At 47.4% G+C, this 25,706-nt stretch overlaps 1 protein-coding gene across 1 annotated transcript; it reads right to left on the reverse strand.

The window, feature by feature from the left end:
* Window positions 1-6,051: 6,051 nt before the first annotated feature.
* Window positions 6,052-25,450, reverse strand: MAPK1IP1L (mitogen-activated protein kinase 1 interacting protein 1 like). The gene is made up of 4 exons (XM_083440076.1): window positions 25,274-25,450; window positions 14,697-14,724; window positions 12,101-12,808; window positions 6,052-10,593 (listed from the first exon to the last, which is right to left on the reverse strand). The coding sequence occupies exons 2-4, from the start codon at window positions 14,718-14,720 to the stop codon at window positions 10,582-10,584; spliced, it is 744 nt and encodes a 247-aa protein (XP_083296202.1). The 5' UTR covers window positions 14,721-14,724; window positions 25,274-25,450; the 3' UTR covers window positions 6,052-10,581.
* Window positions 25,451-25,706: the final 256 nt, after the last annotated feature.

Raw genomic sequence — 25,706 nt, forward strand, 5'->3', positions numbered from 1 at the left:
ATATGCAGATGACACAACCTTGATGGCAGAAAGTGAGGAGGAATTAAAAAACCTTTTATTGAGGGTGAAAGAGGAGAGCGCAAAATATGGTCTGAAGCTCAACATCAAAAAAAACGAAGATCATGGCCACTGGTCCCATCACCTCCTGGCAAATAGAAGGGGAGGAAATGGAGGCAGTGAGAGATTTTACTTTCTTGGGCTCCATGATCACTGCAGATGGTGACAGCAGCCACGAAATTAAGAGACGCCTGCTTCTTGGGAGGAAAGCAATGACAAACCTAGACAGCATCTTAAAAAGCAGAGACATCACCTTGCCAACAAAGGTCCGTATAGTAAAAGCTATGGTTTTCCCAGTAGTGATGTATGGAAGTGAGAGCTGGACCACAAAGAAGGCTGATCGCCGAAGAATTGACGCTTTTGAATTATGGTGCTGGAGGAAACTCTTGAGAGTCCCATAGACTGCAAGAAGATCAAACCTCTCCATTCTGAAGGAAATCAGCCCTGAGTGCTCACTGGAAGGACAGATCGTGAAGCTGAGGCTCCAATACTTTGGCCACCTCATGAGAAGAGAAGACTCACTGGAAAAGACCCTGATGCTGGGAAAGATGGAGGGCACAAGGAGAAGGGGACGACAGAGGACGAGATGGTTAGACAGTGTTCTCGAAGCTACAAACATGAATCTGACCAAACTGTGGGTGGCAGTGGAAGACAGGAGTGCCTGGCGTGCTCTGGTCCATGGGGTCACGAAGAGTCGGACACGACTGAACGACTAAACAACAACATTATTATTATTATTATTATTATTATTATTATTATTATCAGGAAGAAACCTTCACAGCACTTTTTGCAACACCTGCGAGGAAGATCTCTGCATAGACAAGCCCATGCAGAAATCTTGCATGTTGATGTGTTTTTAGTTTATCGCTGATTTTAATTTAATTTTTTTTATGTAGCTGCTTTTAACTGTTTTTATCCGCAGGCAGCTTAGCCAATGGTCAGGGATGATGAAAATTGTTGTCCCAACATCATCTAGACAAGAGAGCCAAGATTGGCAAAGGGAGATTGTGCAAGGTGTGTTAAGCATATCACCTGAGGCAGAAGTGTTGGCGTTTACTATTTCTGTGTCCCAATAGCCCTCAAGGAACCAGAGGTCTGTTTTTCACCCAAGGCAGCCCCCCTCTTGTTGCATGCAAATCGTGGGTTCATGTTAACAAGAGACATGTTTCTGAGATCCCATTTTTGGAAATGAGGTTTTAGAAGGCAAGCCGCAGGAATCCCTTGCCAGAGTTTCTTGGCTGCGCCCCGCAAAACAGCTCTGGAAGTGGTTTAAAGTGCATTTGTGACTCCATGGGCCTCTCATTGGGAAGGTTCTTCTAAGAGCACGAAATAAGCAGCTCTGCTTGCAGCTTAATATTCTTGGTTGCGCTTTGAGCCAATGTTGCTTCTCTTGCCCTGTAAGCAAGAACCGATCATACCTACACTGTCCCCCAAAACACAGGAGGAATAAAAACACCCAGATTCTGAACACAGCTCTTATCTGTTTTGGGGGGACAGAAGGCGGGCAGGTATGGAGGACTCCCTGGTCCTGAATGGGGTAACTGTGCCCCTGAAGGACCAGGTGTGCAGCCTGGGAGTCATTTTGGACTCACAGCTGTCCATGGAGGCGCAGGTCAATTCTGTGTCCAGGGCAGCTGTCTCCCTGCTCCATCTGGTACGCAGGCTGAGACCCTACCTGCCCGCAGACTGTCTCGCCAGAGTGCTGCATGTTCTGGTTATCTCTCGCTTGGACTACTGCAATGCGCTCTCCGTGGGGCTACCTTTGAAGGTGACCCGGAAACTACAACTAATCCAGAATGTGGCAGGTAGACTGGTGACTGGGAGCGGTCGCCAGACCACATAACACCGGTCTTGAAAGATCTACATTGGCTCCAAGTACATTTCCAAGTGGGACGCGGGTGGCGCTGTGGGCTAAACCACAGAGCCTAGGGCTTACCGATCAGAAGGTCGGCGGTTCAAATCCCCGCAACGGGGTGAGCTCCCCTTGTTCGGTCCCAGCTCCTGCCCACATAGCAGTTTGAAAGCACGTCAGGTGCAAGTAAATAGGTACCGCTCCGACAGGAAGGTAAACAGTGTTTCCATGCGCTGCTCTGGTTCGCCAGAAGCGACTTAATCATGCTGGCCATATGACCCAAAAGCTGTCTGCGGACAAATGCCGGGTGCCTCGGCCTATAGAGCAAGATGAGCAAGCAACCCGAGTTCCGCGACGGGACCTAATGGTCAGGGGTACCTTTACCTTTATGTTTCCGAGCACAATTCAAAGTGTTGGTGCTGACCTTTAAAGCCCTGAACGGTCTCAGTCCAGTATACCTGAAGGAGCGTATCCACCCCCATCATTCAGCCCAGACACTGAGGTCCAGCGCTGAGGGCCTTCCGGCGGTTCCCTCATTGCGAGAAGTGAGGTTACAAGGAACCAGGCAGAGGGCCTTCTCGGTAGTGGCTCCCGCCCTGTGGAAAGCCCTCCCATCAGATGTCAAAGAGATAAACAACTACCAGACTTTTAGAAGACATCTGAAGGCAGCCCTGTTTAGGGAAGTTTTTAATGTTTAACAGACTAATGTATTTTAATATTTTGTTGGAAGCCGCCCAGAGTGGCTGGGGAAAGCCAGCCAGATGGACGGGGTATAAATAATAAATTATTATATTATTATCATTGATAAGTTTGTAGCCAAATGAAGCAGCAGAGTGCAATGTTCCACTTTAGGTCCAGGCAGGGAAGGTGAAGGCACAGAAATGGACTCCATTAGAAGGTTCTGATCTCTCCTTCCTTGGGGGTTTTTAAGTAGAGGTTGGGTGGCCATCTGTCATGGATGCTTTGGCTGAGATTTCTGCACTGCAGGGGGGTTGGCTGGGATAGATGTGAAGGCTATTCTACCTACCCTCCTGCTGCATGTGCAAATCCAGCCTAAGGATAGGAGTAACCATCTTGCAAGATCCCAAAATTCCAGGGTTGCAGGTCTGTGCTTAAAGACAGTGGTACTTGCGCCCTCTCCTGGTTGAAGAAGGAAATGGCAGTTTAAATTGATACAATGGTACCTTGGTTCTCAAACACCTTGGTACTCAAACAACTTGGAACCCAAACACTGAAAACCCGGAAGTGTTCCAGTTTGCTAACTTTTTTTCAGAAGCTGTTTTGAGTACCATACTTCCATTTTGAGTGTTACACTGAGGTCTGTCTGTTTTTGCTAATTATTTTGCATTTTTGTAGCTTTTTTTGTTGTTGCTATGAGGAATTATGAAATACGGAGCAAGCCATTGTGTCCGCGATGAAAGTGTTGCGTTGACTGGGTTTGATTCATTGACAGTCATTTCTGATCGAATCCCACAAACCTCTCCACCTCTGCCATTTGCTTTCTCTACACCTGAGAAGCATTCGAAAACACAGACTGGTTGCTTCCCCAGGCATCCTGGGTCATAAAGATAGAAGGTAGCTTTGATGTAGTTTGTTAATAACACTGGTCAACAACAAATTTGTTGTCTGCGTTTTTTCAGCTGATTTAGGACGAATCCGATGCGCTGAATCCAAAAATCACATTGGTTTTGCTCAATCAGGTCAAGTTTTTGAGTTATGGCCACATGTCGGTTTTTTTACATTTTTGTTCACATGTACGCTTGTGTGGAGCATTTTAGAAGAAGTTGGTGGGGGTAAAATGCCATGTTGAATAATTGTTTTGATTGGAAATGATTATTTTAATGACAAGAAGTCTTCAGGCTCGATAGTTCTGGGTGATTATGTCGAAAAGGGATCAGTTTGAAGTCATAAAACCTCAAAATCTTCCATAAATTGGTGCGGCAAAGCATAAAGTTGGGGGATCAAAACCCCTGGGTCACTTGAGTACACTGAAGGAGAACTGCTTAGCAGGGGGTTGGACTCGATGACCCTTGTGGTCTCTTCCAACTCTATGATTCTATGATTCTATGATTCTAACTATGAAGGGGTGAAGTATGTGCTGGAGAAAATTGGTTATGATCAGCATAAGTGGTTTATTTGTGTTGACCTGAAGATGGTGAACTTTTTGTTGGGACAACAGTCTGGCTTCACCAAGTACCCATGTTTTCTGTGCATGTGGGATAGTAGGGGCCGTGCTCAGCATTATACGAAGAGGGAGGAATTGGTGCCTTGCAGAAAAAGGAACGTCATCAACGACCCTCTGGTGGACAGAGACAGAATACTCTTCCACCGCTGCACATCAAGCTCGGCTTAATCAAGCAGTTCACCAAGGCTCTGGACAAGGATGGTGACTGCTTCACTTACTTGTGCCAGGCTTTTCCAGGACCATGGAGAAGTTGAAAGCTGGCATCTTTTACGGTCCTCAGATCCGCCAGCTCATCAGAGATCCAGAGTTCGGAAACTCAATGAACCAAGTGGAACTGGAAGTGTGGAAGGCATTTGTTCTGGTAGTGAAGAACTTTCTTGGCAACAGTAAGGCCAGAAACTACGCAGAACTTGTCAACAACATGCTGACTGCTTTCAGAAACCTGGGCTGCAACATGAGCGTCAAGATGAACTACCTATTTTCACATATGGACCGGTTTCCTGAGAACCTGGGTTCAATGAGTGACGAGCAGGGGGAGAGATTCCATCAGGACATGAAAGAGATGGAGACCAGGTATCAGGGTCGCTGGGACGCAGTCATGATGGCTGACTACTGTTGGACTCTGAAGAGAGACCTCCCTGCCGCTGAGCATTCCAGGAGTTCCAAGAAACGGAAGTTCAAGCCCTGAAGTTTGAAAAATGGTGAAGCAACATGCAATTTACGTGTACTTACCTTTATGGTGCCCACCATTCAGTTTACAGTAATCGATGTTTCTATCACGTAATCAATATATGTTGTTGGAAAAACAACCCTAAACAACAATGTTGGAAAAACATTTTTTTCTCTTAAAAACATATTTAGGATGATATCTGTTGACAAAAATCAGCTGATAATGCCACAAAAATGTAACTGATTTTGTCACAAGATCTGATTTTTTTCAAATCAACATAGCACAAAAACCTGACCTGATGGAGAGAAACGGATGCCATTTCCTGATTCAGCAGTGCAAAAACACCCTAAATCAGTTGTAGAAATCTAGACAACATTCAAAAAGTAAAAAATTGTTGCCCAGTGTAATTAGATAGATCTTAAGGGCCAGGAAGAGTGTTCACAAGGAGATGGTAAATTCTGCCATCCTTTCTCTCCTGTTTAGGACCTCTGGGGTTTTGCTGAATGCATTCCTCTAGTCTTGTTTTATTTACTCTCAGAATGTATGCATGCTCAAATTAGATCTTTGTAGTCTTAACTTTAACTCTGTCCCCACGTGGGGCTTTTTGAAATGCTCAGAGGAAATCTGATTGGTTCTTACGAACACTGTGTAAAAAGTTCTTTTGTGAATAAAACGACCTGGGCCAAGGGGTGGACAGGATTATTATTGGTACCTCCTCCCAGAGTCTTGCTGGTCAAGTCTTGTGTGTATTCTATTAATCAGAGTCCAATCCTTCCTTGCTTTTGGGATGCAACAGAGACAGTCAGGTTGCGTGTTCACAGAAGTGACCAGAGATAAAGGACCACTTTAAAACTCTTGGGAGGCATAAATGCTTCTGAATACAGTCGCACCTCGGAAGACTAACAGAATCTGTCCGTTTGACTTCCAAACCGTTCAGGAACCAAGATGCGGCTCCCGATTGGCTGCAGTAAGCTCCTGCAGCCAATCGGAAGCAGTGACGGGCGTTTGGGTTCTAAAGAACGTTTGCAAACCGGAAGACTCACTTCCAGGTTTGCGGCATTTGGGAGCCAAAACGTTCGTCTTGCAAGGCGTTTGACTTCCAAGGCACGACTGTACCAGTTGCTGGCGGCTGTGAGAGCAGACTTCTGGACTGGATGGGCCACTAGCATGATCCTGCAGGCTCTTATGTTCTTAAGATAGGGTACTGGATTACTGTCAGACAGCGAGGTGGGAGGAAGCTTTCATCACCTAAGACAAAAGCCTTTCTAAGCACTCTGAACACCGTCATCTTGAAAATACGTTTAATGTCCAATTGTATACAAAAAATGACAGCATTTTCAAAAAATATCAAATCCTGTATTTAAAGCCTCTTCACTACCATCATACAACAAATTTATCATCTAGAAAGAAAAATAATAATAATACAGCAGCAGGTGATATGGTCTATGCTTCAGAAGTGTGATTGCTTAATAATTCCATATTGTAAACAAATGCAGTTAAATATCCACCCCAGAAGCACAAGCCAAAAAAAACCCAACCCCAAATTCCTCAGCAGTTTCCCCCCCTCAAAAAACAAAACAAAACCCCAACTCACAAAGTACAGATTGATACAAATTCCATTGCATAACAAGCATCAATTGGGCTAGAAATTGCTCACACTCTGGACAGAATGATTAAAAAGTTTTACTACACAGCATCGGACAATTGCCTGGGATGGTGGGGTAGGTCCCCCCCCCCAATTATTTATGAGAAAGGGTAGTCTCATGACCGGGGGTGGGTGCGGTCCAAGTAACATCAAGGGATAATAAGCAGAGATCGTGAATCCCCAGGAAGGGTGCTTTGTCCATAACCAAGTCTGGTCCATTTTGGATTTTTATTTGTTATTTTTGGAAAAAAATTCCTGGAGGAGCCAAGCACAAATATGCAAAATGCATTTTAATTCACAGGACTTCCATCTCCCTTGCATATACTGCTCTGACTCTTTCCATATATAACCAGAAGAGAAACTTTGAGATATAATATATATATTCCACATATGCACACTGGGAGCACAGAGAGAAGAAACTTGCATCTGCAGTGGCACAACTGGACAACCCTCATCTGCAACAAAACATCTCTCTCCTGTATCGGTCTCTGAAGGTGCACTTTTCCATCATCTCCTGAGACGGACAGATGCCAATCAGCAATGCATGATCCCTTTTATCCAAATGGTGTCACCAGAGCATCCTTCTCCACAGCCTTCCAGGTGTTTAGGCCTGCCAGCTCCCATCAAGGCCCACCCAGGTGACAGGAGTTGGCAGTTCAAAACATCCGACAGGCGCCTGGCTGTGGGAAGGATGCACCAGAGCAATGCATCTGTCGACCGACTCCTATTGAGTCGCTGCTGTGTTTGGGCAGCGTTTCTGAGGGGAGTGAAAAAGGAAGAGAACGTGGAAATCCGGACACAGGATCTCAGCTTTCAGAAACTGCGGCAGATCTCCCCCAAGGGTGTGTTTTGTCGCTGACTGGGGTTTCCGCAACCTGCCTGGCCCTCTGCTCCTGCCACTTCCTAGCACCCCAGAATTATGCCAAAGTAGTGACTGGTTACGGGTGGTGCCCTGCGCAAACTTCTGCACAGAATCCAGGCTCTCTCTCGGCATGGCATCTGGGCAGAGGTTTAATCTGCAGAGCCCTGAATTCAGGTTTCATCTTCTTAATTTGGAACAGATGAAGCAGCGGCCGGCCGGCCTTTCTGTCCAAGCTGCTTAATCCAGTATTTGCAAACCTATACCCACTTACCTGGGAGTAAGTCCCATCAAGATCAGTGGGGCCTACTTCTGAGTACACCTGCATGGTGCAGCAGAGCCACATCTTACGCGGGGTTTAGGTTCCAAAGCCAACACAAAAGGTGAAAACAGTGTACAGCCAAAACCACCCCCTTGTCCTGGCTGAGAGATACCACTGCTTGTTTGCACTGGCTGCTGGCCGGGGACAGGACACACACTTTGTGACTCCACTGCCTCCACAACACTTTTGCATGTGCATGATCAATAGGAACAGAAGGGAGGCTGGACGAGACTTGAAGGCCCTTACAGTTTCTCGTGGGATCTTAGTGTCTACTTTTGCAGGAGCTTCAGCCAAGCAGGTTACAGCTGAATTCACAGATGATGTGATGCGCTCTTAGCCAGGTCTCTCTCTTCTTCCTCTCCAGGGGCACTACAAATCCTGCAGTCTCTACAGAAGGACGGCCTCAGGGTGGAGGCACTGAACGCGCCTTTGGAAAAGTCTGTCCTATGAGCTTGAGGTTCAGCACGACCACTGGTCTGCTCCAGCCTTGTGAAAAACTCCTTTATCGTTCGTTATTTCCAAGAGTTCTTTTTTTTTTAAGAAAAAAAAGCACACAGAAGACATACACGTGGGTCGTCTTAAGCTGGTCTATGGTAGGTACATTCGCATTTTTCTCCTGCGCACGTCAGAAGCTCGCACGCTTCGGACCTGGAACAAACCACTCCCGCCCTGTCCAAAACCTGATGGAATGGCAATTACGGTAAACGACTCCTAAGTGCTAAACGGTGATTCTGGGGCCTTTCCACAGGTCAATGCATGCCCACGCTTCATTTTAGCTTTTGCATACTTTGGCAAGTCCCTGTTCAGTGCCAATAATGCATCCCATCCAAACAGGAGAACAAATAACTTTGCTGAATCTGCATGCGGGACAGGGATTTCTAGGACAGAAGAAGCACAGCACACAGACTTCAAAGAGCCATATTAGAACATAAAACCAAAGGTTGCTTCTTTTTTTAAAAAAAAAAGGTTAGCAGGACTTTTACTTCAGTGTTTATTAGGCTTGGAGTTCTTGACAAAACTGGTGGAGTTGGGGATGGAGAGGGGAATTGTCCCCGGTCACTAACCTCAATTACCACACTGAACAATATCCGACAGTTGCGGGTGTTGCAAAGTCACATACCACCGAGCAAATCACAACAACAATGAATGTGCTAGCCAGGGGGCGAAATGCATTCTCCCCTCCCCACAACCAAGAAAATACTAGGCTCTGAATTTCTGGGGGGGTGCAATATCCCCATCAGAGAAGTGCAACATGGAAGGAAGGCATGCAGCCAAGGGGAAATAAATGCTTGCCACAAACGTACACAAGCACAGACCGGAAAGGCCCCTCCATTCCACACATGCAGATTTTTTAAAATTTTGTTTCTTTAAACTCCCTGTTCCATGTCCACAGCACAGAATCGTAGAGTCGGAAGGAACCCAAATGGGAACCCTAGTCCTGCCATGATTAACCAGTATTTTATTTTTGCAGCCGCTACAGAAGAACATCTCATCTCATCTCTACCCAGCCTTGCAATTCTCAGGGGTGAGACACAGATAAGCCACAGGGTGCCCTCCTGCAGAGCCATTTCCCACAGATGGCTTCTAAATGGTCACTTGCCTACGAATCCTCTGGATGAGCAGACAGAGGTTTGTCAAACAGACAACACAGCTGGTTTTGCAGGCAACTGAACTGTGGGTTTACTGGCAAGGCTGCCCTGTCCTGCAACACTGCTGACGCCAACAGCAACCAGATGAGCGCATGGTGCCATCCCTACAGGGGCTGTCTGAAGGAGAGGTTTACTTGAGCCTAGGGACGAAGTCTGAGAAGCCAGAATGGAAGGGGAAAGTACACACACCGGCAAGTTAAAACTGCTGCTGCAACCACTGCCCGGTGTTGGATATACGCAATTTACTTTGTTGAACCAAGATGGCCTGAGAACAGACTTCAGGAGACACCCCCCCACTGCAGAACGACCTTCCTATTTAATCCGATATTAGACTCTGCCATTTGATTTGGGAATAAGATGACAGCACTCGGGTGAAGAACTGTACAACTGCGCTTGGTGGAGTTCTGATAATAGACACCATCGGTTCCCAAGTGAGGGCAGCGGTTATGCAAGGACCATGGGTTCTGGAGCCACTAAGCAAGAAGAGGATTATTCTGGTCAGATTCCTGCCTCCTCCCTACAAGAAACATTTTAATTCCATCTGAAGGACAAAAACAACCAACAAGTTATCAGGGCTCATCAGTCAACCCAATGGCAGTTTTAGTCCTAGATTTAATATATGGACCATCTCAGAGGGAAAATCCATTCTCTTAATGAAAACAGTGAAGTCTAATTCGGCTGGCAGACTAGCCCCTCAGAATAATCTATCCGAACTTCCTGAACACCTAAATTGGGCGGTGCAACGATGTTCACAGCTGCCTGGAGGCTAGACATCCAAGTGTCAGATCTAAATCTCTGCCAACTATCTCCCAGAACATGGCTAAGATAAATTGAATGCGATGTGGAGAACTGTCTCCAGATTAACATGGTTTGCTTCTTTTCAGTTTGATGAGTGACTCGTAATGTGTCTAGCCTATCTGTCCAAGAATTTCTCCAGAATACACCGAGTTTATTGAATTGACTTGAATAACCTGAACACACAGACACAAGTCCAGCAATGGCGATGGGTCCAGGCCTTCCATCAAATTCCTGGACTATCCTGGAGCAGTCCTAACTCTCTGGGCAAACAGCCGCATATTCCAAGGTGGGGCCCTCACCTCCCAAGCAAGGATCGGGCAGCTGGGGCATGTTTTATCCTAATTCACTGACAAACAAAAAGGTTACTTCAGCAATTGAACAGAGTCCAGCTTACGCAGAGTCCTCCTCCGTGCCTCAGGTGAGCAGGCAGAAGGCGAGCGAGCTCTTTTGAGACTCCAAAAGGTTACAGAAAACGAATTTTTGACTTCTCTTGTAAATAGCAGTTGTAGGCGAGGAGACTGCACTTCATCGGCCCGGCACAAGTTCAACGGTAAGGCTGGGGAAAAGAATAAAAAGAGACAGAGGTCAGTCAGATTCTGCATTTCCAAGATCAAACTGCTGAGGGTTTGCTCCAGGAGCCAGATGAAGGGTTGAGGGGTTGACAAACGTGCAAAGCCATTAAACGCGCATTTCTCTCAACAGATCTAAATCTATATCCGAGCCTATTGTGTGCGACTGAGGCCAGTTTATTATCTGCATGGGGAAACGGACAGTGTTAGACAGGCAGCAGATTCTTTTCTTTTCAAAAAATGATGCTACCAGGGCTGTTCTTGCAGTGACTACAGAACATGCTATGGGGATAGGATTAGTGTTGCATACGGAAATCACACCCTCTGACCAGCAGAAGCCATGCCTAGAGATTCCCTGTTTTTTAGACCATTGTCACTCACCAATAGGTTTTTCCCCTGAAGAATAAGGGCCCTAAATGTGACTCACTGAAATGGGCAGAAGAGGCTATGATCTGCACCTAGTAATGCACCCATGGCTATTTCCAACCCCCAACAGCAGGTTGCTGCCATTGCTGGCTAGAATGGGGATGTTCTCCCTCCCCTGTGGGAGCTGCTAGGATGCCAGCTGCATTGGAATCACAGGTGGGGAGGGGGCTGCTCCATGGCTGCAGTCATGGGATTGTTGTCTATCACATGACGGTGTATGTTTTGACTCCACAGAGTGGGAAGTGACGGAGAAAGGATGTTTGTGTTACTGTGTGCCATGAAGTGGGACTATTGTCCTTTGTTCTTTTTCTCTGCTGTCTGATGCTAGAGATAGAGGGAGCCATGTTGCAGTGCTCCATGTGTTTATATGTAATAAAGTAGATTAGCCAAAATGCTGAGTTGCTGGGGTCTGTCACTCGCATGCTGCGCAAACTCTGCGGATCCCTAAGTGTGCCGATTGTCGGTTGGCATTGGTCGCCGTGATGTTCAGGGAGAAGAAAGATTTTGAAGCTCCCGAACAACCGACCAGGAGTTGGGCATGTGTCTCTGCCAGGGTCCTACTCGAGTGTAGGACGAGCTCCTGACAGCGGGCAGGATTCGCACAGGCATCCGGTTGGCCACCGCAAGAAGATGATGCAGGGCAGAACAAGACACTACGCGTCATAGGGCACTCCAGAAAACACCCCAAGATTCTTTGTGATGCGCAGGGATTCCTAAGACAAGCTGCCATGGAAAAGCTTCTCTTAGAAGATCAGGGAGGGAGGGTTACTCTTTTGATGTTTCTGTTCTAACAATTTGCGCTTTTATCTTGTATTTTTATCTTGTGAACCACCCCCCGAGATCTTTTGATGGAGGGACGGTATATCAAACTAATAAATAAATGAAAACCCCAAATAAATAGAATAAGGAAAAATAAAGCTTATCAAATTAAAAGCTGCACTTCAGCAGCTGCCTCTGGAGAGGTTCACTGGCTCTGATGAAGCACAGCAATTGGGGGAGGACATTTCTAAAGCTGAGCTGCAAATGAAGGGGCTGTTAGGAGAAGAAGAAGCAGCTTGCTGTACTCACATGAAGGCCCCCCGGCATGGACGGAGCTCCAGCGGGCGCAGGTAGCACTTGGTAAGGATTCGGCGGCGTTGGGTACAGTCCTGGAGCCGGATAGGACCCTGTGGGCGGGGGAAATGGGGCTGGTGGCGAAGGCCCCCATGGTCCGGGGGGGACGGCGCCCCACGGCACTGTAGGAGCGGCCCCCGGCGCCTGGGTGGGAGTTGAATACGGCCCTGGGGGTGGGTACGGCACACTAGGCGCAGGGTACTGGCCCCCCACGGCGGGCCCCCACCCTCCTCCGGCAGACATGGACCCCCACGGCCCGACGGCGGCAGCAGGGGGCGCAGCCGGCTCTGCTGGGCCCCCGTAGGCCCTGGGGAGTTCTGGGAAGGACATGTTTGGAGGAGGGTACTGGCCAGGTGGGGCAGGGCCTGGGGGCGGGTAAGGGGTGCCGGGAGGGGGGCAAGCCGACCCGGGAGGTGGGAAGGGGGCAGGGGCTCCGGGGGGGAGGGAAGGGTACATTCCCGTGGGAGGGGGTCCAAAAGGGACGTTGGAGGTGGACGTGCTGGGAGGCAGCCCCGACATTGCCGCGGGGGGAGCGCTTGGCGGGTTGTTCCAGGGGTTGGAAGAGGGCCAGGCTTGGGGGGGCTGGCCGGGCTGCTGAGCAGGTTTCGTGTTGCCCAAGGAGGCGTTCTTGGCAGGAGACGTGTCCGGGAGAGCATCCGCCAGCTAGGAAAACGAAACACGGGGTGAGACTCCACCACTGTTGCTACTCCACCAGAGGAGCCTACACTTTATCACCATCATCACCACCACCATCTCCGGCATCCGCCACATACAAACAACCTCTCATCTCCCTCTAGACTGTTTTGATACCTTCCTGGCTCATCCCACCATCGAAGGACACCAGATTCAAGACATGGGGGAACACACTGTGCCTTTCCACAGCAAATTCTCTACCGGTGAGTCCTGACCCGACTCTGGGGCGTCCAGCGTCTCGCTGTGACCCACCAAGATTTCAGCACCTCCGCTTTACTGCTCTTTAAAGAAGGTTAAGGCGATCAATGGTCAACTCTTAAGTATCCCAGTAAAACCACTTCCAAGTTAACGTGTGAACTTGCCGGGTTAAGTGTGCCTTTCTCATATTTCCCCCAGTTAAGCACATCAGCTCAAACACTGTTCTTTATTGAGGGGGGGAAGCTATTTCAACAGCTTGCAAATTTTAACAAAGCACTTTTAAAAAGTGTTGAAATATATATAAAAAATAAAAATTTGTCCAGTAGCACCTAAGAGACCAACTAAGTTTGTTCTTGGTATAAGCTTTTGTGTGCACGCACACTTCTTCAGATACACTGAAACAGAACTCACCAGACCCTTATATATTGTGGGAGGGTGAGGTTTTTCATTATACCTTAAAAAGTGTTGTGATAAGTAAGACAATTGCACTTAGTCCGGTCTCTGTTGATTTGGGGCACTGGGAATTTTCCTGCAAACCCACATAGCTTACTGGTGGGTCACAATTGTTCAGGCCATTTCCAGTCCATGGTTGCCTGCCTATTCTCTCCCTCCGTTCCACATTTGTTCTGCTGCCGACGTCGCCTCTGCATTCCAGTTTGTCAGGATGTCTCCATGGTTTAGGCCCTGCCTTCCCTTCTTCGGAAAAGCTTTCTCTTAAACCTTCTGCCCCCTCTTATCAGGGCTCCAACCACACACTTCTCAGATGGACAGTCTCAACCTCTCCCGCCCAACAACGCAGGTTATAGTCCCAGTGGGCAGAGATTCACCACTAACATTATGTGGGATGGGGGAGGTTAACTGCATTAACAAAATGAAGCAGTTCAACAGTAACATTCAAGGGTCAGTGTAAAAAGCTAGAGCAACTTAATGTGCTTCTTTCCCCATAAAAAATTCAGCTCTTGGGTTTGCATTGGAATACACACCATCATCCGTTCAAACATCGGAATTGGTCTTGATACAATCACACATTGGTTGCAACCAGGGTGGATAAAAATCATTGATTTTTAAAAATAAAATAAAATATGATTTTTTAAAATTTAAATTGGATTTTTAAAATAAAATGCTTTTGGGGGAAATCTTTCTAAATATAGTTTTCTATTTAAGTTGCATTATAGTCCAAAGGCTATTCATCAGGAAATAAGGATTTGTTTTAAGTTTTTCATGTGTGCCCAAAACTCAGTTTAAGTTTTTTTAAATAAAAAAACCCCCGTTTAACCACATCAGTTAACAAACATGGATGCATATGCTATAATGTTATTGTTTCTGTTAAATAAATTGTTATTTAAATATACAGCAGAAAAGTTGTCCAAATATAAAGTTAACTTATTAAACCTCACAATAATTTCATAATTATCTATGTATTTCTAATAGTATAACCAAATCAGTAATTTTTGATATAACTGTAAAAACTACTCTGAGAATTTATTCCAAAAATGAAACCTTCATATGGTTGTAAATATTAAGATTATAGCAGCAAGAATGAGTATTTCTGTAAAAAAACGATTTAAATCAAGTCTTACTGACTAGTGATTTAAATCAATTTGATTTAAATCAAATCCCCTGGTTGCAACTTAGAAAGTAGCCAACTTGGAAGACTTACCGAGAAGTCGTCAGCAGCTGACATTTTCCTGTAAAAGAAATAAATGAGATTGGTTTAATGCAGAATTTCAGACTACAGCAGGCATGTAATTTAGATGAAGCGCATTTTGGTACACAAATGAGAGTTCTTGAGCTGCACGTCATTAAGCCTTTGCGTGCTCAGCCACCTTCACCATCAACTAGGTTCCTACAAACCACTACATTCGAAACTTGGTTGCCAAAAAGAATGAGTTCCAGGAGTCTGTTCGACTCCCGGAACCGTTCAAAAACCAAGGCACAACTTCCAATTGTCTTCAGGAGCTGCAGAAGCCGTGCCGGACATTTGGCTTCTGAAAATCATTCGAAAACCAGAGCACTCACTTCCGGTTTTCGATCTGTCGGCAGCTGAAACGTTTGGCAACTAAGCAGTTTGAGATCCAAGGTACGACTGTATTTGAGAGTCACTGCCCGCAGCCACCATATCAGTGCCATCAGCGTCAGTATTATTATTAATGGGACTTATTAGTCACTTGTTACCAGAGGTACAGTTAAAAACATAAATACACAATATCATAAAAGGGAAAGAAAGAAGTCACATGCAAGGTTTGTATAAATCAAAACTGTTAGGGTATTTCCGTTCCACCTTAAAAGGGAGCAATATGTTTGTGTCACAGCCTGCGTATTTTCCTGTTTCACAGGATGTTTATGTTGTGCTTTTGTTTTCGTTTCTCTCTCTCTCTCTCTGCCGGAGACATCTGAAGCAGGCAGTCATGTTTTTCTTTGTTCTGATCAACGCTGAATAAACTTGTAAATAATGCTCTCCTGCGTGCATCTTTCGCCGTGTGAATTCTGCTGATAGAGCGTGCATCGGTTCTGGAATGTCACAAGCTATTTCTAGAGCTCGTGTCGCTAATTGCTGATACTGCGTGTCTACGGGAGATCAATGGACGTCAAGAGACAATGTGGAGTTATGATGGACTTTGTCTCCCTGGCAGTATCCCAACAAAAACAACCCCACCCAAAATTGGTAGCATCTTGTAAAACCACAAATCATCTTATTGGTTGGACCCGCTAGACGTAGTGATGGCCAAACTTGGCCCTCCAGCTGTTTTGGGACTACAACTCCCATCATCCCTTGTTAACAGGACCAGTGGTCAGGGATGATGGGAATTGTAGTCCCAAAACAGCTGGCAGGCCAAGTTTAGCCATCACTGCACTAGATAAAAGCAGCTGCTGCCTATTTCTGCTGGATAAAAAGGTCCCTGTATCACTTTGAATGAAAAGGGCCCCATGTTAGTGAAAGGGACCAGTTGAAGTGAGCGCTGGCTGCTCATTTGAGTCTTAGGAGACAACACCCCTTTTCCCTAGGATAAAGGATTCTGACTAAGACCCTTGAATAAGGACTGAGTCCCCAGCCAGGAAGAGCATCACAAAAGAAAAATAATGGAACCATCACAACACACATGCCAGAAGAACAAACTCTCCAGGTCAAGGTAGCCGGAGCTACCCATGTTTAGCAAGATGTTCTGCCTTTAAAGGCAAGTGGCACAACGGTGTCAGTAAATCTGCTGACGGCACATCAGCAATTGGGCCAGCGTTCCATTTAACATTGAGCAATACATAATTGAATGCTTGCAATTTGCAACGAACTATTCCCACCCCCAGAACCTTTGCCACCCCCCTTCCTGAGCATCTGCCACTGCCATTTACCACTTTAACTGCTGCACAATAACTTGAGAAAAATCTATCCCATATTTCTTCCCCCGAGGAAGTGTTGAAAAACGTACAACAAGCACAATCAAACCATGAGCTAAACAGTTAAGTTTCAACAGTAGAATCAGTAATCACAACAGGCATCCAGAAAGTTCAGCAGATCAGCAGGGAAAACAAGGACAACAATCCATTCAGCTTCCCTCAAAAGCCTCCCTAGAGATCTGGGTCGTCATCTGGCAACAGCCGGCATATAGCAGTGGGGTCATTTGGCTCTCCCTGGGGAAGGCACTCCAAAGAGGCACAACGGAAGAGGCTAAGGCCTTGGGCCCAGTTGCCAAACCTGAAAACAATGCCTTATATATTATGCTGAGCAGAAGATCCAGGAGGGTACATATGGAAGGTAGTTGTTCTTAAGGAACCCTTAATTACAGTTCAGAGCACGAGCAGATGCTCCCCCCAAATTTAAGGTAAAGGTAAAGGTACCCCTGCCCGTACAGGCCAGTCTTGCCAGGCTCTAGGGTTGTGCGCTCATCTCACTCTAAAGGCCGGGAGCCAGCGCTGTCCGAAGACACTTCCGGGTCACGTGGCCAGCGTAACAAGCTGCATCTGGCAAGCCAGCGCAGCACACGGAACGCCGTTTACCTTCCCGCTGGTAAGCGGTCCCTATTTATCTACTTGCACTTTGGCAAACTGCTAGGTTGGCAGGCGCTGGGACCGAACGACAGGAGCGCACCCCGCCGCGGGGATTCGAACCGCCGACCTTGCGATTGGCAAGTCCTAGGTGCTGAGGCTTTAACCCACAGCGCCACCCGCGTCCCCCCAAATTTAGCATACTCCTATTTTCCATGTGATCCACCCATTCTGGTCATCCTAACATAACTGGGGTAATGAGGGATCCAGAGAGGAGTGGCAAAACCACCCCACCCCAAGGGGGGAACAGAGAGGACCCCCGCTGAATCCCCTGACGCACAGGACATCTTACAACCCATCCGGACCAATATCAAGTACCCATAATATCAGAGGCAGTCTACCTAGGAATACCAATTGCACGGGAAATGTAGGTCAGGGGGACCGCGGTTGTGCCCAGGTCCTGCTTGTGGGCTTCCCATGGGCATACAGCTGGCCGCTGTGAGAACAGGATGCCCTTGGTCTGGCGCAGCAGGAATCTTCTTGACCAGGCATAGGCAAACTCTGGCCCTCCAGATGTTTGGGACTACCATTCTCATCATCCCTAGCTAACAGGACCAGTGGTCAGGGATGATGGGTATAGTTCCAAACATCTGGAGGGCCAGAGTTTGCCTGTGCTCTTAATAGGTAAAAAGGTAAAGGACCCCTGGACAGTTACTGTTAGTTTCTGTTTCTCTCACTGAGCAGCTGCTTGCAGTCACAGGACTGTTTACATTCCAGAAAGTCCAGATACTGTTGGATTCTCACGGGAAAGGGAGACGGGATGTGATGTTACTGGTTTCCTGTTCCCTTTGTCCTTTCGTTTCTTTTGTTCAGTTGCTCTCTGCTCTCATAGAGAGGAGATGTGCTTTTCTTTGCTCTCTGTATAGCTTAGTAATAAAGTACAGTGGTGCCTCGCAAGACGAAATTAATTCGTTCCGCGAGTTTTTTCGTCTTGCGAAGCACCACTGAATTTAAACACTAACAACGGCGGGGAGGGGCGGGGAGAAGCAGGACAGCTGCCGCAGCCGGTACCTCAGACTCACCCGCGCGTTGTGGCCACCACGCGACGCGGCTGCTGGAGGGCGGCGGGGCTCAGGAGCACGCGAGGGCAGTGGGCAGCGGCGCGAGGCAGCCAGAAGGTCGGCCGTCAGCCGGAAGGGAGCCGGAGGAGCGGGGAAGCGAGCGTGCGTGCGTGCAGTGACCGTCGCCATGACACGAGAGGCAGGGCCGTTTCGTCTAGCGAAGCAAGCCCTTAGGAAAATCTGTCTTGCGAAGCACCTCAGAAAACGAAAAACCCTTTCGTCTAGCGAATTTTTCGTCTTCCGAGGCATTCGTCTTGCGGGGTACCACTGTATAGCAGTATAGCCCATACCTGCCTCATCTTTCCGTTGTGGACTTTGTTGTTTTAATGCTCTGCTGGGCCCAAAGGAAGATGAGCCATTATCAGCTCGGACGACCGGAGCTGAAATTCTAACAGTTACGTCCTGTCAAAGGCGACTATGGGGTTGTGGCGCTCATCTCGTTTTCAGGCCGAGGGAGCCGGCGTTTGTCCGCAGACAGCTTTCCAGGTCATGCGGCCAGCAGGACTAAACCGCTTCTGGAGCAATGGAACACCGTGACGGAAACCAGAGCGCATGGAAATGCAGTTTACCTTCCCGCCGCAGTGGTACCTATTTATCTACTTGTGCTGCTGTGCTTTCGAACTGCTAGGTTGGCAGGAGCTGGGACAGAGCAGCGGGAGCTCACTCCGTTGCAGGGATTCGAACTGCCGACCTTCTGATCGGCAAGCCCAGGAGGCTCAGTGGTTGAGACCACAGCGCCACCCGTGTCCCTGATGCGCTTAATATCTTAAGTGCAGTAGAGGCACTTGTGCGAGATACAAATATTGGCTGGGACAGATCTCTTGGCAGAAGGCTCTTCTGGATTTGTACGCAATGTTGGTCCTACTCAAAGCAGAGCCACTGGAGCCAGTGGACAAGGCAAACTTAGGTCCATTAATCCCAATGGGTCTAGTCAGACAACAACAACCCTTAGTTTCCAAGAAGAGAAGCAGGGAAGTAACAGAAATACTGAATTACTCTAGCAGAGGAGTGTATCCAAGAGTTATTCCTCCCTCTCCATCCTGATCAACACTCAGGCAAAGCCTAAAAATAGAACAGCTTCTCAGCACTAATTGCTTTGATGACCTCTGTGCTGCCACACCCATGCCATGAATGAGGAAGGCGAATGGAGGAGAGAGGCCAGACCTTTAAGCCAGCTGCTGACTAAGCCTTGGATTGGCACAGCTATGACCACAATGACAGAGATGCAAAGGTCCCTGGTACTAGCTACACAGCCGCACCCACCAAGGGAAGCCAGGAATTCTGCAACAGTGAAACTGGATTATAAAACAAGTGCACACAAGCGACCGAAACTAATTCAGCCTGGCTGCACAACTTCCCCAGGACTTTTGGATACTTTTCTGGTAGGGACGTGTTAGTGGGTTGGAGAACAGGGGGACAGCAGCAAGCTAAGCTCCCTGGTTGATCAGACCAGGAAGCAACCCCAACAAAGCTTTGACCTGCTCTGGTTTAATGCTATTCCAAGAATCTTCTTTGCTGATCCGATCCTTTGGTCAGAGCATAGGGCTGGGTCTCATATCACTGTCTCATATCCTTCAGCCCATAGAGTGTCAAGACTAATCTGAAATCTGATGGAGGCCATGTTCAGACATAATAATGAACTATGGTTTATCATTATGGGATTGAACCTGGAGAAGTCTTAGGCTGAAACACAACCTTCCTCCCCTGCCCTGCCCTACCCTAACCAGAAGGGGATCAAAAGCCTTTGCCTCCATATTCAGTTGGCCACAGTTTAGTGGTACGTCCAACCTTGAAGTTAATTTAAACTATGGTTTACTAAAACAAGTAAGGTTCATAAAGCAAGGATGGAAGTTTGTCTGTTTCAGCAAGACAACCCACAGTTTGCTTGGGTTAGAACAAAATGCTAAACCGTGGTTTGCTAGAAACTGAAGCAAAAGCTTCCGAGGGAGAGAAACGTGATTCTGATGCATTCAAAGGACCAACCAGCCGACCCCTTCACAACAGCTAATCATACCAACCTATGAACAAACGATAGTGTATCTGGAATCCTGTGTTGTGCAAATTGTCTAGCTGCTGAAATCTCAGCAGACAACACAGAGCTAAATTGTCTCAATTCCCTCATGGCTTAGCTTAAATTGTTTCATTGTTGGCAACCATTTGGCACCACTTCACTAGAAGCAAAACAGCACTTGTGATCAACAAGTATCTCCAGAGGTGGTGCAGTTTCAGCTTTTAAGTGCCTCATTAAACCTTGCCCTACAAAATAGTCTTAGGTGGAAGGAATCATCCTAGCAGAATGGAAAACTGTGGTCAGTTATTTACGTAAGAACCATGATGATGGGGAAACCCAGCCAGATGGGCGGGGTATAAATGATAAATTATTATTATGTCACAAACCCAAATAAAAAATAAAGAAATGCACCAACATACTGCATTATTGCTTAAACATACTAAGCCCTAGGGAATGGGAGGGAGGGAAATACCATCATTTAACTGGAAGTGCCAAAACACCCTACGCCCGAAAAAAACCCCTCAGTAATTGATATAAGACACCTGAGGCCCCCACACGATTTGACATGGAAGGGAGTGTTTTCCATCCGTTTTGGTCCTAGAGATGCAGAATGTTGTGGCACAAAAAGCATTACAGAAACAGAAAGGTACTTTAGAAGTCTACTGAATGTCGCAGTAGGGATTCACAATCCATACAGTGTACGTTAACGCGTACGGCGACAGCTTGCTTTCTAGATTGCCACAGGAGTGCAAATATTGATCGTGGGTCTCCAAACAGCAAAGCAAGAGGGCATACCTGATCTTTATACACACAAACACTAAAGGGTGTGCCAGCAGAGAAAGTGTTTGTTCATACATAAAATACAGCTATTCTTTAGGTATTAGAGAGAAGAGTGACATGGAGACCTGTGGTGGTATCACAGCTGTAATTCTAGGTGCACTCCTCTGGCAGCAGAACTCACTAGCATTTACTTTCTAGTAAACATGGCTAAATTCCAAGCCCCAAAGCTACAGCATCTCATTTACAATTGCCAGCAACACTTTGTATCAGTGTCCTGATGCATGAGAGTGGTTTTGGTTTTTTCCTAGATAGAAACTACTACTACTAAATTATTAAATTTATATGCTGCCTTTCATCCAAGGATCACAGGGTGGTTTACAGTATAAAAACACAAAAATGCGAAACATAATAACAAACTAAGCAGTTTAAAAGGCCAAAGGCCCGGGAAAAGAGGAATGTTAATATTTGGCACCTAAAGACAAGTAATGAAGGTGCAAGGCAAGCCTCACCAGAGAGAGAATTCCACAAGTGGGGAGCCACCATAGAAAAGGCCCGTTTATTGTGTTGCCGCCCTCCAGACCTCTCGTGGAAGGGGCACACGAAGAAGGGCCTCAGGTGATGATGATCACAGGGTCTGGATCAGTTCATATAGGGAAAGGTGGTCCTTGAGGTACAGTAAACCCGCAACTTATGTGGGGGTCATCTTTCGGGGATCGTGCCTAAAGCCAAAATCGTCTATAGACAAAACATACTGGGTTCAATAGCGGGGGGGGGGGGGGTTTGCCAAAGTCTTCTTTCCATGAATGCTTGTCCCCTTTGAATTTGTTTTTGTTTTGTGCCAAATGTGTGAAGCTGAATGTGCACAAGTTATATTTGCGTAGGTTGTGGGCTTACTGTATTGCGGTCCTGAGCTGTTTAAGGATTTATAGGCCATAAACAGCACTTTTAATTGGGCCCGGAAACTAACTGGCAGCCAGCACAGTCAGGCCAGAAATAAATTTTCTTCAATCTGCTCTCATAACAATGGACAGGCATCCTCATTGCAACTTTGCCAGGCATTCCAAGCACAGGGACAGGGCTGTGGTTTCTGGCAAATGGTGATATTCAGGAATTCCCGCACACTAGTCAGCTGTATCTTGGGATGCTCCTCAGGTAATTTCCATGCTCCTTTACTTCCTCCCCAGGGGTGCGATCATTGACCTATATTTAGGTCCTCAAGGATTTATCACCAAGGATTCCTTACTCCAATAAGCACCCAGCCGGGTCACCTAGGTTTCCATGGCTTACTTCAGCCTGCACTCATGGATTGATAAACCACTGATGCAGAGCTTAGATTGCTCAAAGGTATTTCCTCCTTAATCCTTACATAAGGCTGCAAGGTAAAGAAGTATCATGGCTTTCCCCAACACCCCCCCCCCCTTACTACAGGTTAAGGTGATGTACCTGAGGCATATGTATGATGGAGACATGGGGACTACCTGGTCCTCAGCTCAGGACTCTCCCAGCCACCCCCCCCCACTGCATGTGGTTAAAATAACAACATATTCTTCCCCTATCGACTCTATTTCCCCAGCACCTGTGTTGGAATTGAAGCTTGCCATACCTACTGTCTTTAAGAACACGAGCCTTAAGAACAAAAGACCACCCTGCTGGAGGAGGTCTATTCTCACAGTCGCCAACCAGATATCTTGCTGGATCAAGCCAGCTGTCTATCTAGTTGTTCTCACAGAGGCTAAACAGGTGCTTACAGAACAACACCCCTCCCCCACTTGCAATTCCAAGCAAATGGTATTCAAAGGCATACTGCCTCCAACACTGGGGTGAGAACATAGCCATAATGGCTAGGAGCCATTGACAAGGGGCCTATCTTCCAATAAATCATCTCTCTTTTAAAGCCATTGAAAGTTGGAAACCATTACTGCCTCTTGCAGGAATGAGAACTTGTACTTCATCCTGACACTTCCAATATTCAGCTTCCTCGGATGTCCTAAAGAGACTCTCGTACCTACGGGACCGCCTCTCCCCGTATGCCCCACGGAGGACCTTAAGGTCCATAAACAGCAACACCTTAGAGGTCCCGGGCCCTAAAGGTAAAGGTACCCCTGCCCGTACGGGCCAGTCTTGACAGACTCTAGGGTTGTGCGCCCATCTCACTCAAGAGGCCGGGGGCCAGCGCTGTCCGGAGACACTTCCGGGTCACGTGGCCAGCGTAACATCGCTGCTCTGGCGAGCCAGAGCCGCACACGGAAACGCCGTTTACCTTCCCGCTAGTAAGCGGTCCCTATTTATCTACTTGCCCCCGGGGGTGCTTTCGAACTGCTAGGTTGGCAGGCGCTGGGACCGAACAACGGGAGCGCACCCCGCTGCAGGGATTCAAACCGCCAACCTGTCAATCGGCAAGCCCTAGGCACTGAGGCTTTTTACCCACAGCACCACCCGCGTCCCCTGTCCCAGGCCCTAAGGAAGTCATATTAGCCTCAACCAGAGCCAGGGCCTTTTCAACACTGACTCCGGCCTGTTGGAACGCTCTGTCTCATGAGACCAGGGCCTTGCAGGATCTGATTTCTTTCCGCAGGGCCTGTAAGACAGAGTTGTTCCGCCTGGCCTTTGGCTTAGAATCAGTTTGATTCCCTCCCCCCCTTTCTTTTTTCCTTCCTCTTTCTATGATGAAACTCCTACTTGGGGACTTCCCTGGCTTTTTTCCGACCCAAGTAGAACCAGTCTGGATAGTTGGCTTTGGTGAAGATTTGATGTTTTCATCCCCCAAAAGTTTTTGATTTGAGTTTCTACTGAAATGAGGCTGCATTTTAATGTTGTACTTAATCTTGTTTTTAAGTTGTATTTCAATCAATTGTTTTTATATATCTGGTGTTAGCCACCCTGAGCCCGGTCTTGGCTGGGGAGGGCGGGGTATAAATAAAATTTATTATTATTAATATCATGAGAATGAAAACTATCCTCTTTTCCCACACTATGCATAATCTTGCATTCTCCTATCACACACACATTATCCAACCTTTCTTCTAAACTGAAAAAGCACCAAATGCAGCAACCTTTCCAATTTTTTTTTTGGGGGGGGGGGGGGTTTGCATTGCTCCACCCCTTTGATCTATCTTTGTAATGGCTTCAACAAGATTAAATAAAAAGAACTACATATATATCTCTCCTTGATTATTTTGGTTGCCCTTCTCAAAAACTTTTCCAGGGCAGTAATGTAGCTGTAGCAGTATCACTAATAATAAACGAGAGAGACAACTGACTGGGGAGCAAAACTGACCATGGGTAACCAGAACCCTTGTACTCCAGCTCTACCACTGAGATCAGGAGTGTTGTTGACCCCGCCCCCCCAAGTTGTTGAGGCTCATCTGACGGCAACAAAAAGCAGACCCTTCAGTACCATGGGCCCAGTCCTGTGGAACTCCCTGCCAACAGAAATTCAGAGGGAATCTTCCTACTGAAAACATTCCTGTTTAGGCAAGCCTGCCCAGGTGCTCAGAAAGCAGAGGCGACTTTGACCTCCTTTTGCATTTTAACTTTTGGTCTGTGTCAAAGTGGGGCTGTGGGTCTTTTTCAATTTCTATATTGGGAAGTTCTTAGTGTCTGATGTTTTATTATGTTTTTCTATGTGCAGGAACCACGGGCAGGGTATAAATACTAAATATTATTATTTTTATTCCACTTAATTGGTATATTGTTAAATCCCATGCTGATCGTTTTTATTGTCTATGTGAAGAACTATGCAGAAACTCTGGTTTTAGTATGCTGTTTGCCACAATAAACATTGATAATATTAGTATTATTCCACTTAAATATCATATTGATTGTTAAATCCCATGTTGATCGTTTTTACTGTCTGTGTAAAGAACTATGCTGAAATTCTGGTTTTAGTATGCTGGCTGTTGGCTGTAAGAAACATTGATGTTGGTATTATTCTTATTCTTATTATTCCACTTAAATAGCATATTGATTGTTAAATCCCATGCTCATCGTTTTTATTGTCAGAAATTCTGGATTTAGTATACTGGCTGTTTGCCGTAATAAACATTGATGATGATGATAATAATAGTAACATTTCGCCTTTCTGGTCTTAATTTTTTTGGGAACCGCTTTGAGGTTGCTTTCGGCCCTATGACCAGGCGGGGTGCAGATTTCCTGAAGCAAATAAACAAAGGGACCGGGGAGCCCGAGGGGCGAAGGGAGGCTGGAGCTGCCGGGGGCCGCTCTCTGTTCCCACGAGGGCCGCCCCTTCCCCCTCACGAGACGCGTCCTCCCCTCCCCACCGCCCCCCCCTCACCTCAGCCGGGGCAGCCGGGCCCCTTCCCCCCCCCCCATGGCGGGGCCTACCTGGGCGCGCGCGTCGAGGAAGCCCCGCCACAGACGCCGCCGCTTCTCCTCCGCCTCTTCCCTCAATGCCCTTCCTGAAGCAGCCGGAAGCGGAAATGAACCTCGCTCTCGCCCTCTCTTTCTCCCGAGCACCGCTACGCCCTCCTTCGCCAGCTGGAAGCGGAAACCAGCCTCGCTCTCGCGTCGCGAGGGAAAAGGGGAGGGGCCTGGTCACGTGACGCTGCCCCTCCGCCTTCGCCGCCGAGCAGGCGCGGAGTTGGGCCCCGCCCCCTCCGCCGAAGTCGCTCCGAGTCTCTCCCCCGCCCCTCGCCGGGGACACGTGACGGCAGCCCCGCCCTCACCCATGCGCCGCGGTCGCCAGAAGAGGTGGAGTCTCTGTGGTGCCCCCTGCTGGCCGGAGGAGGGAACTGCACGTGTCTCCGGTGGGCCGGAG

This window comes from Podarcis tiliguerta (assembly GCF_965153285.1).
Source record: "Podarcis tiliguerta genome assembly, chromosome: 1".
Taxonomy (NCBI): domain Eukaryota; kingdom Metazoa; phylum Chordata; class Lepidosauria; order Squamata; family Lacertidae; genus Podarcis; species Podarcis tiliguerta.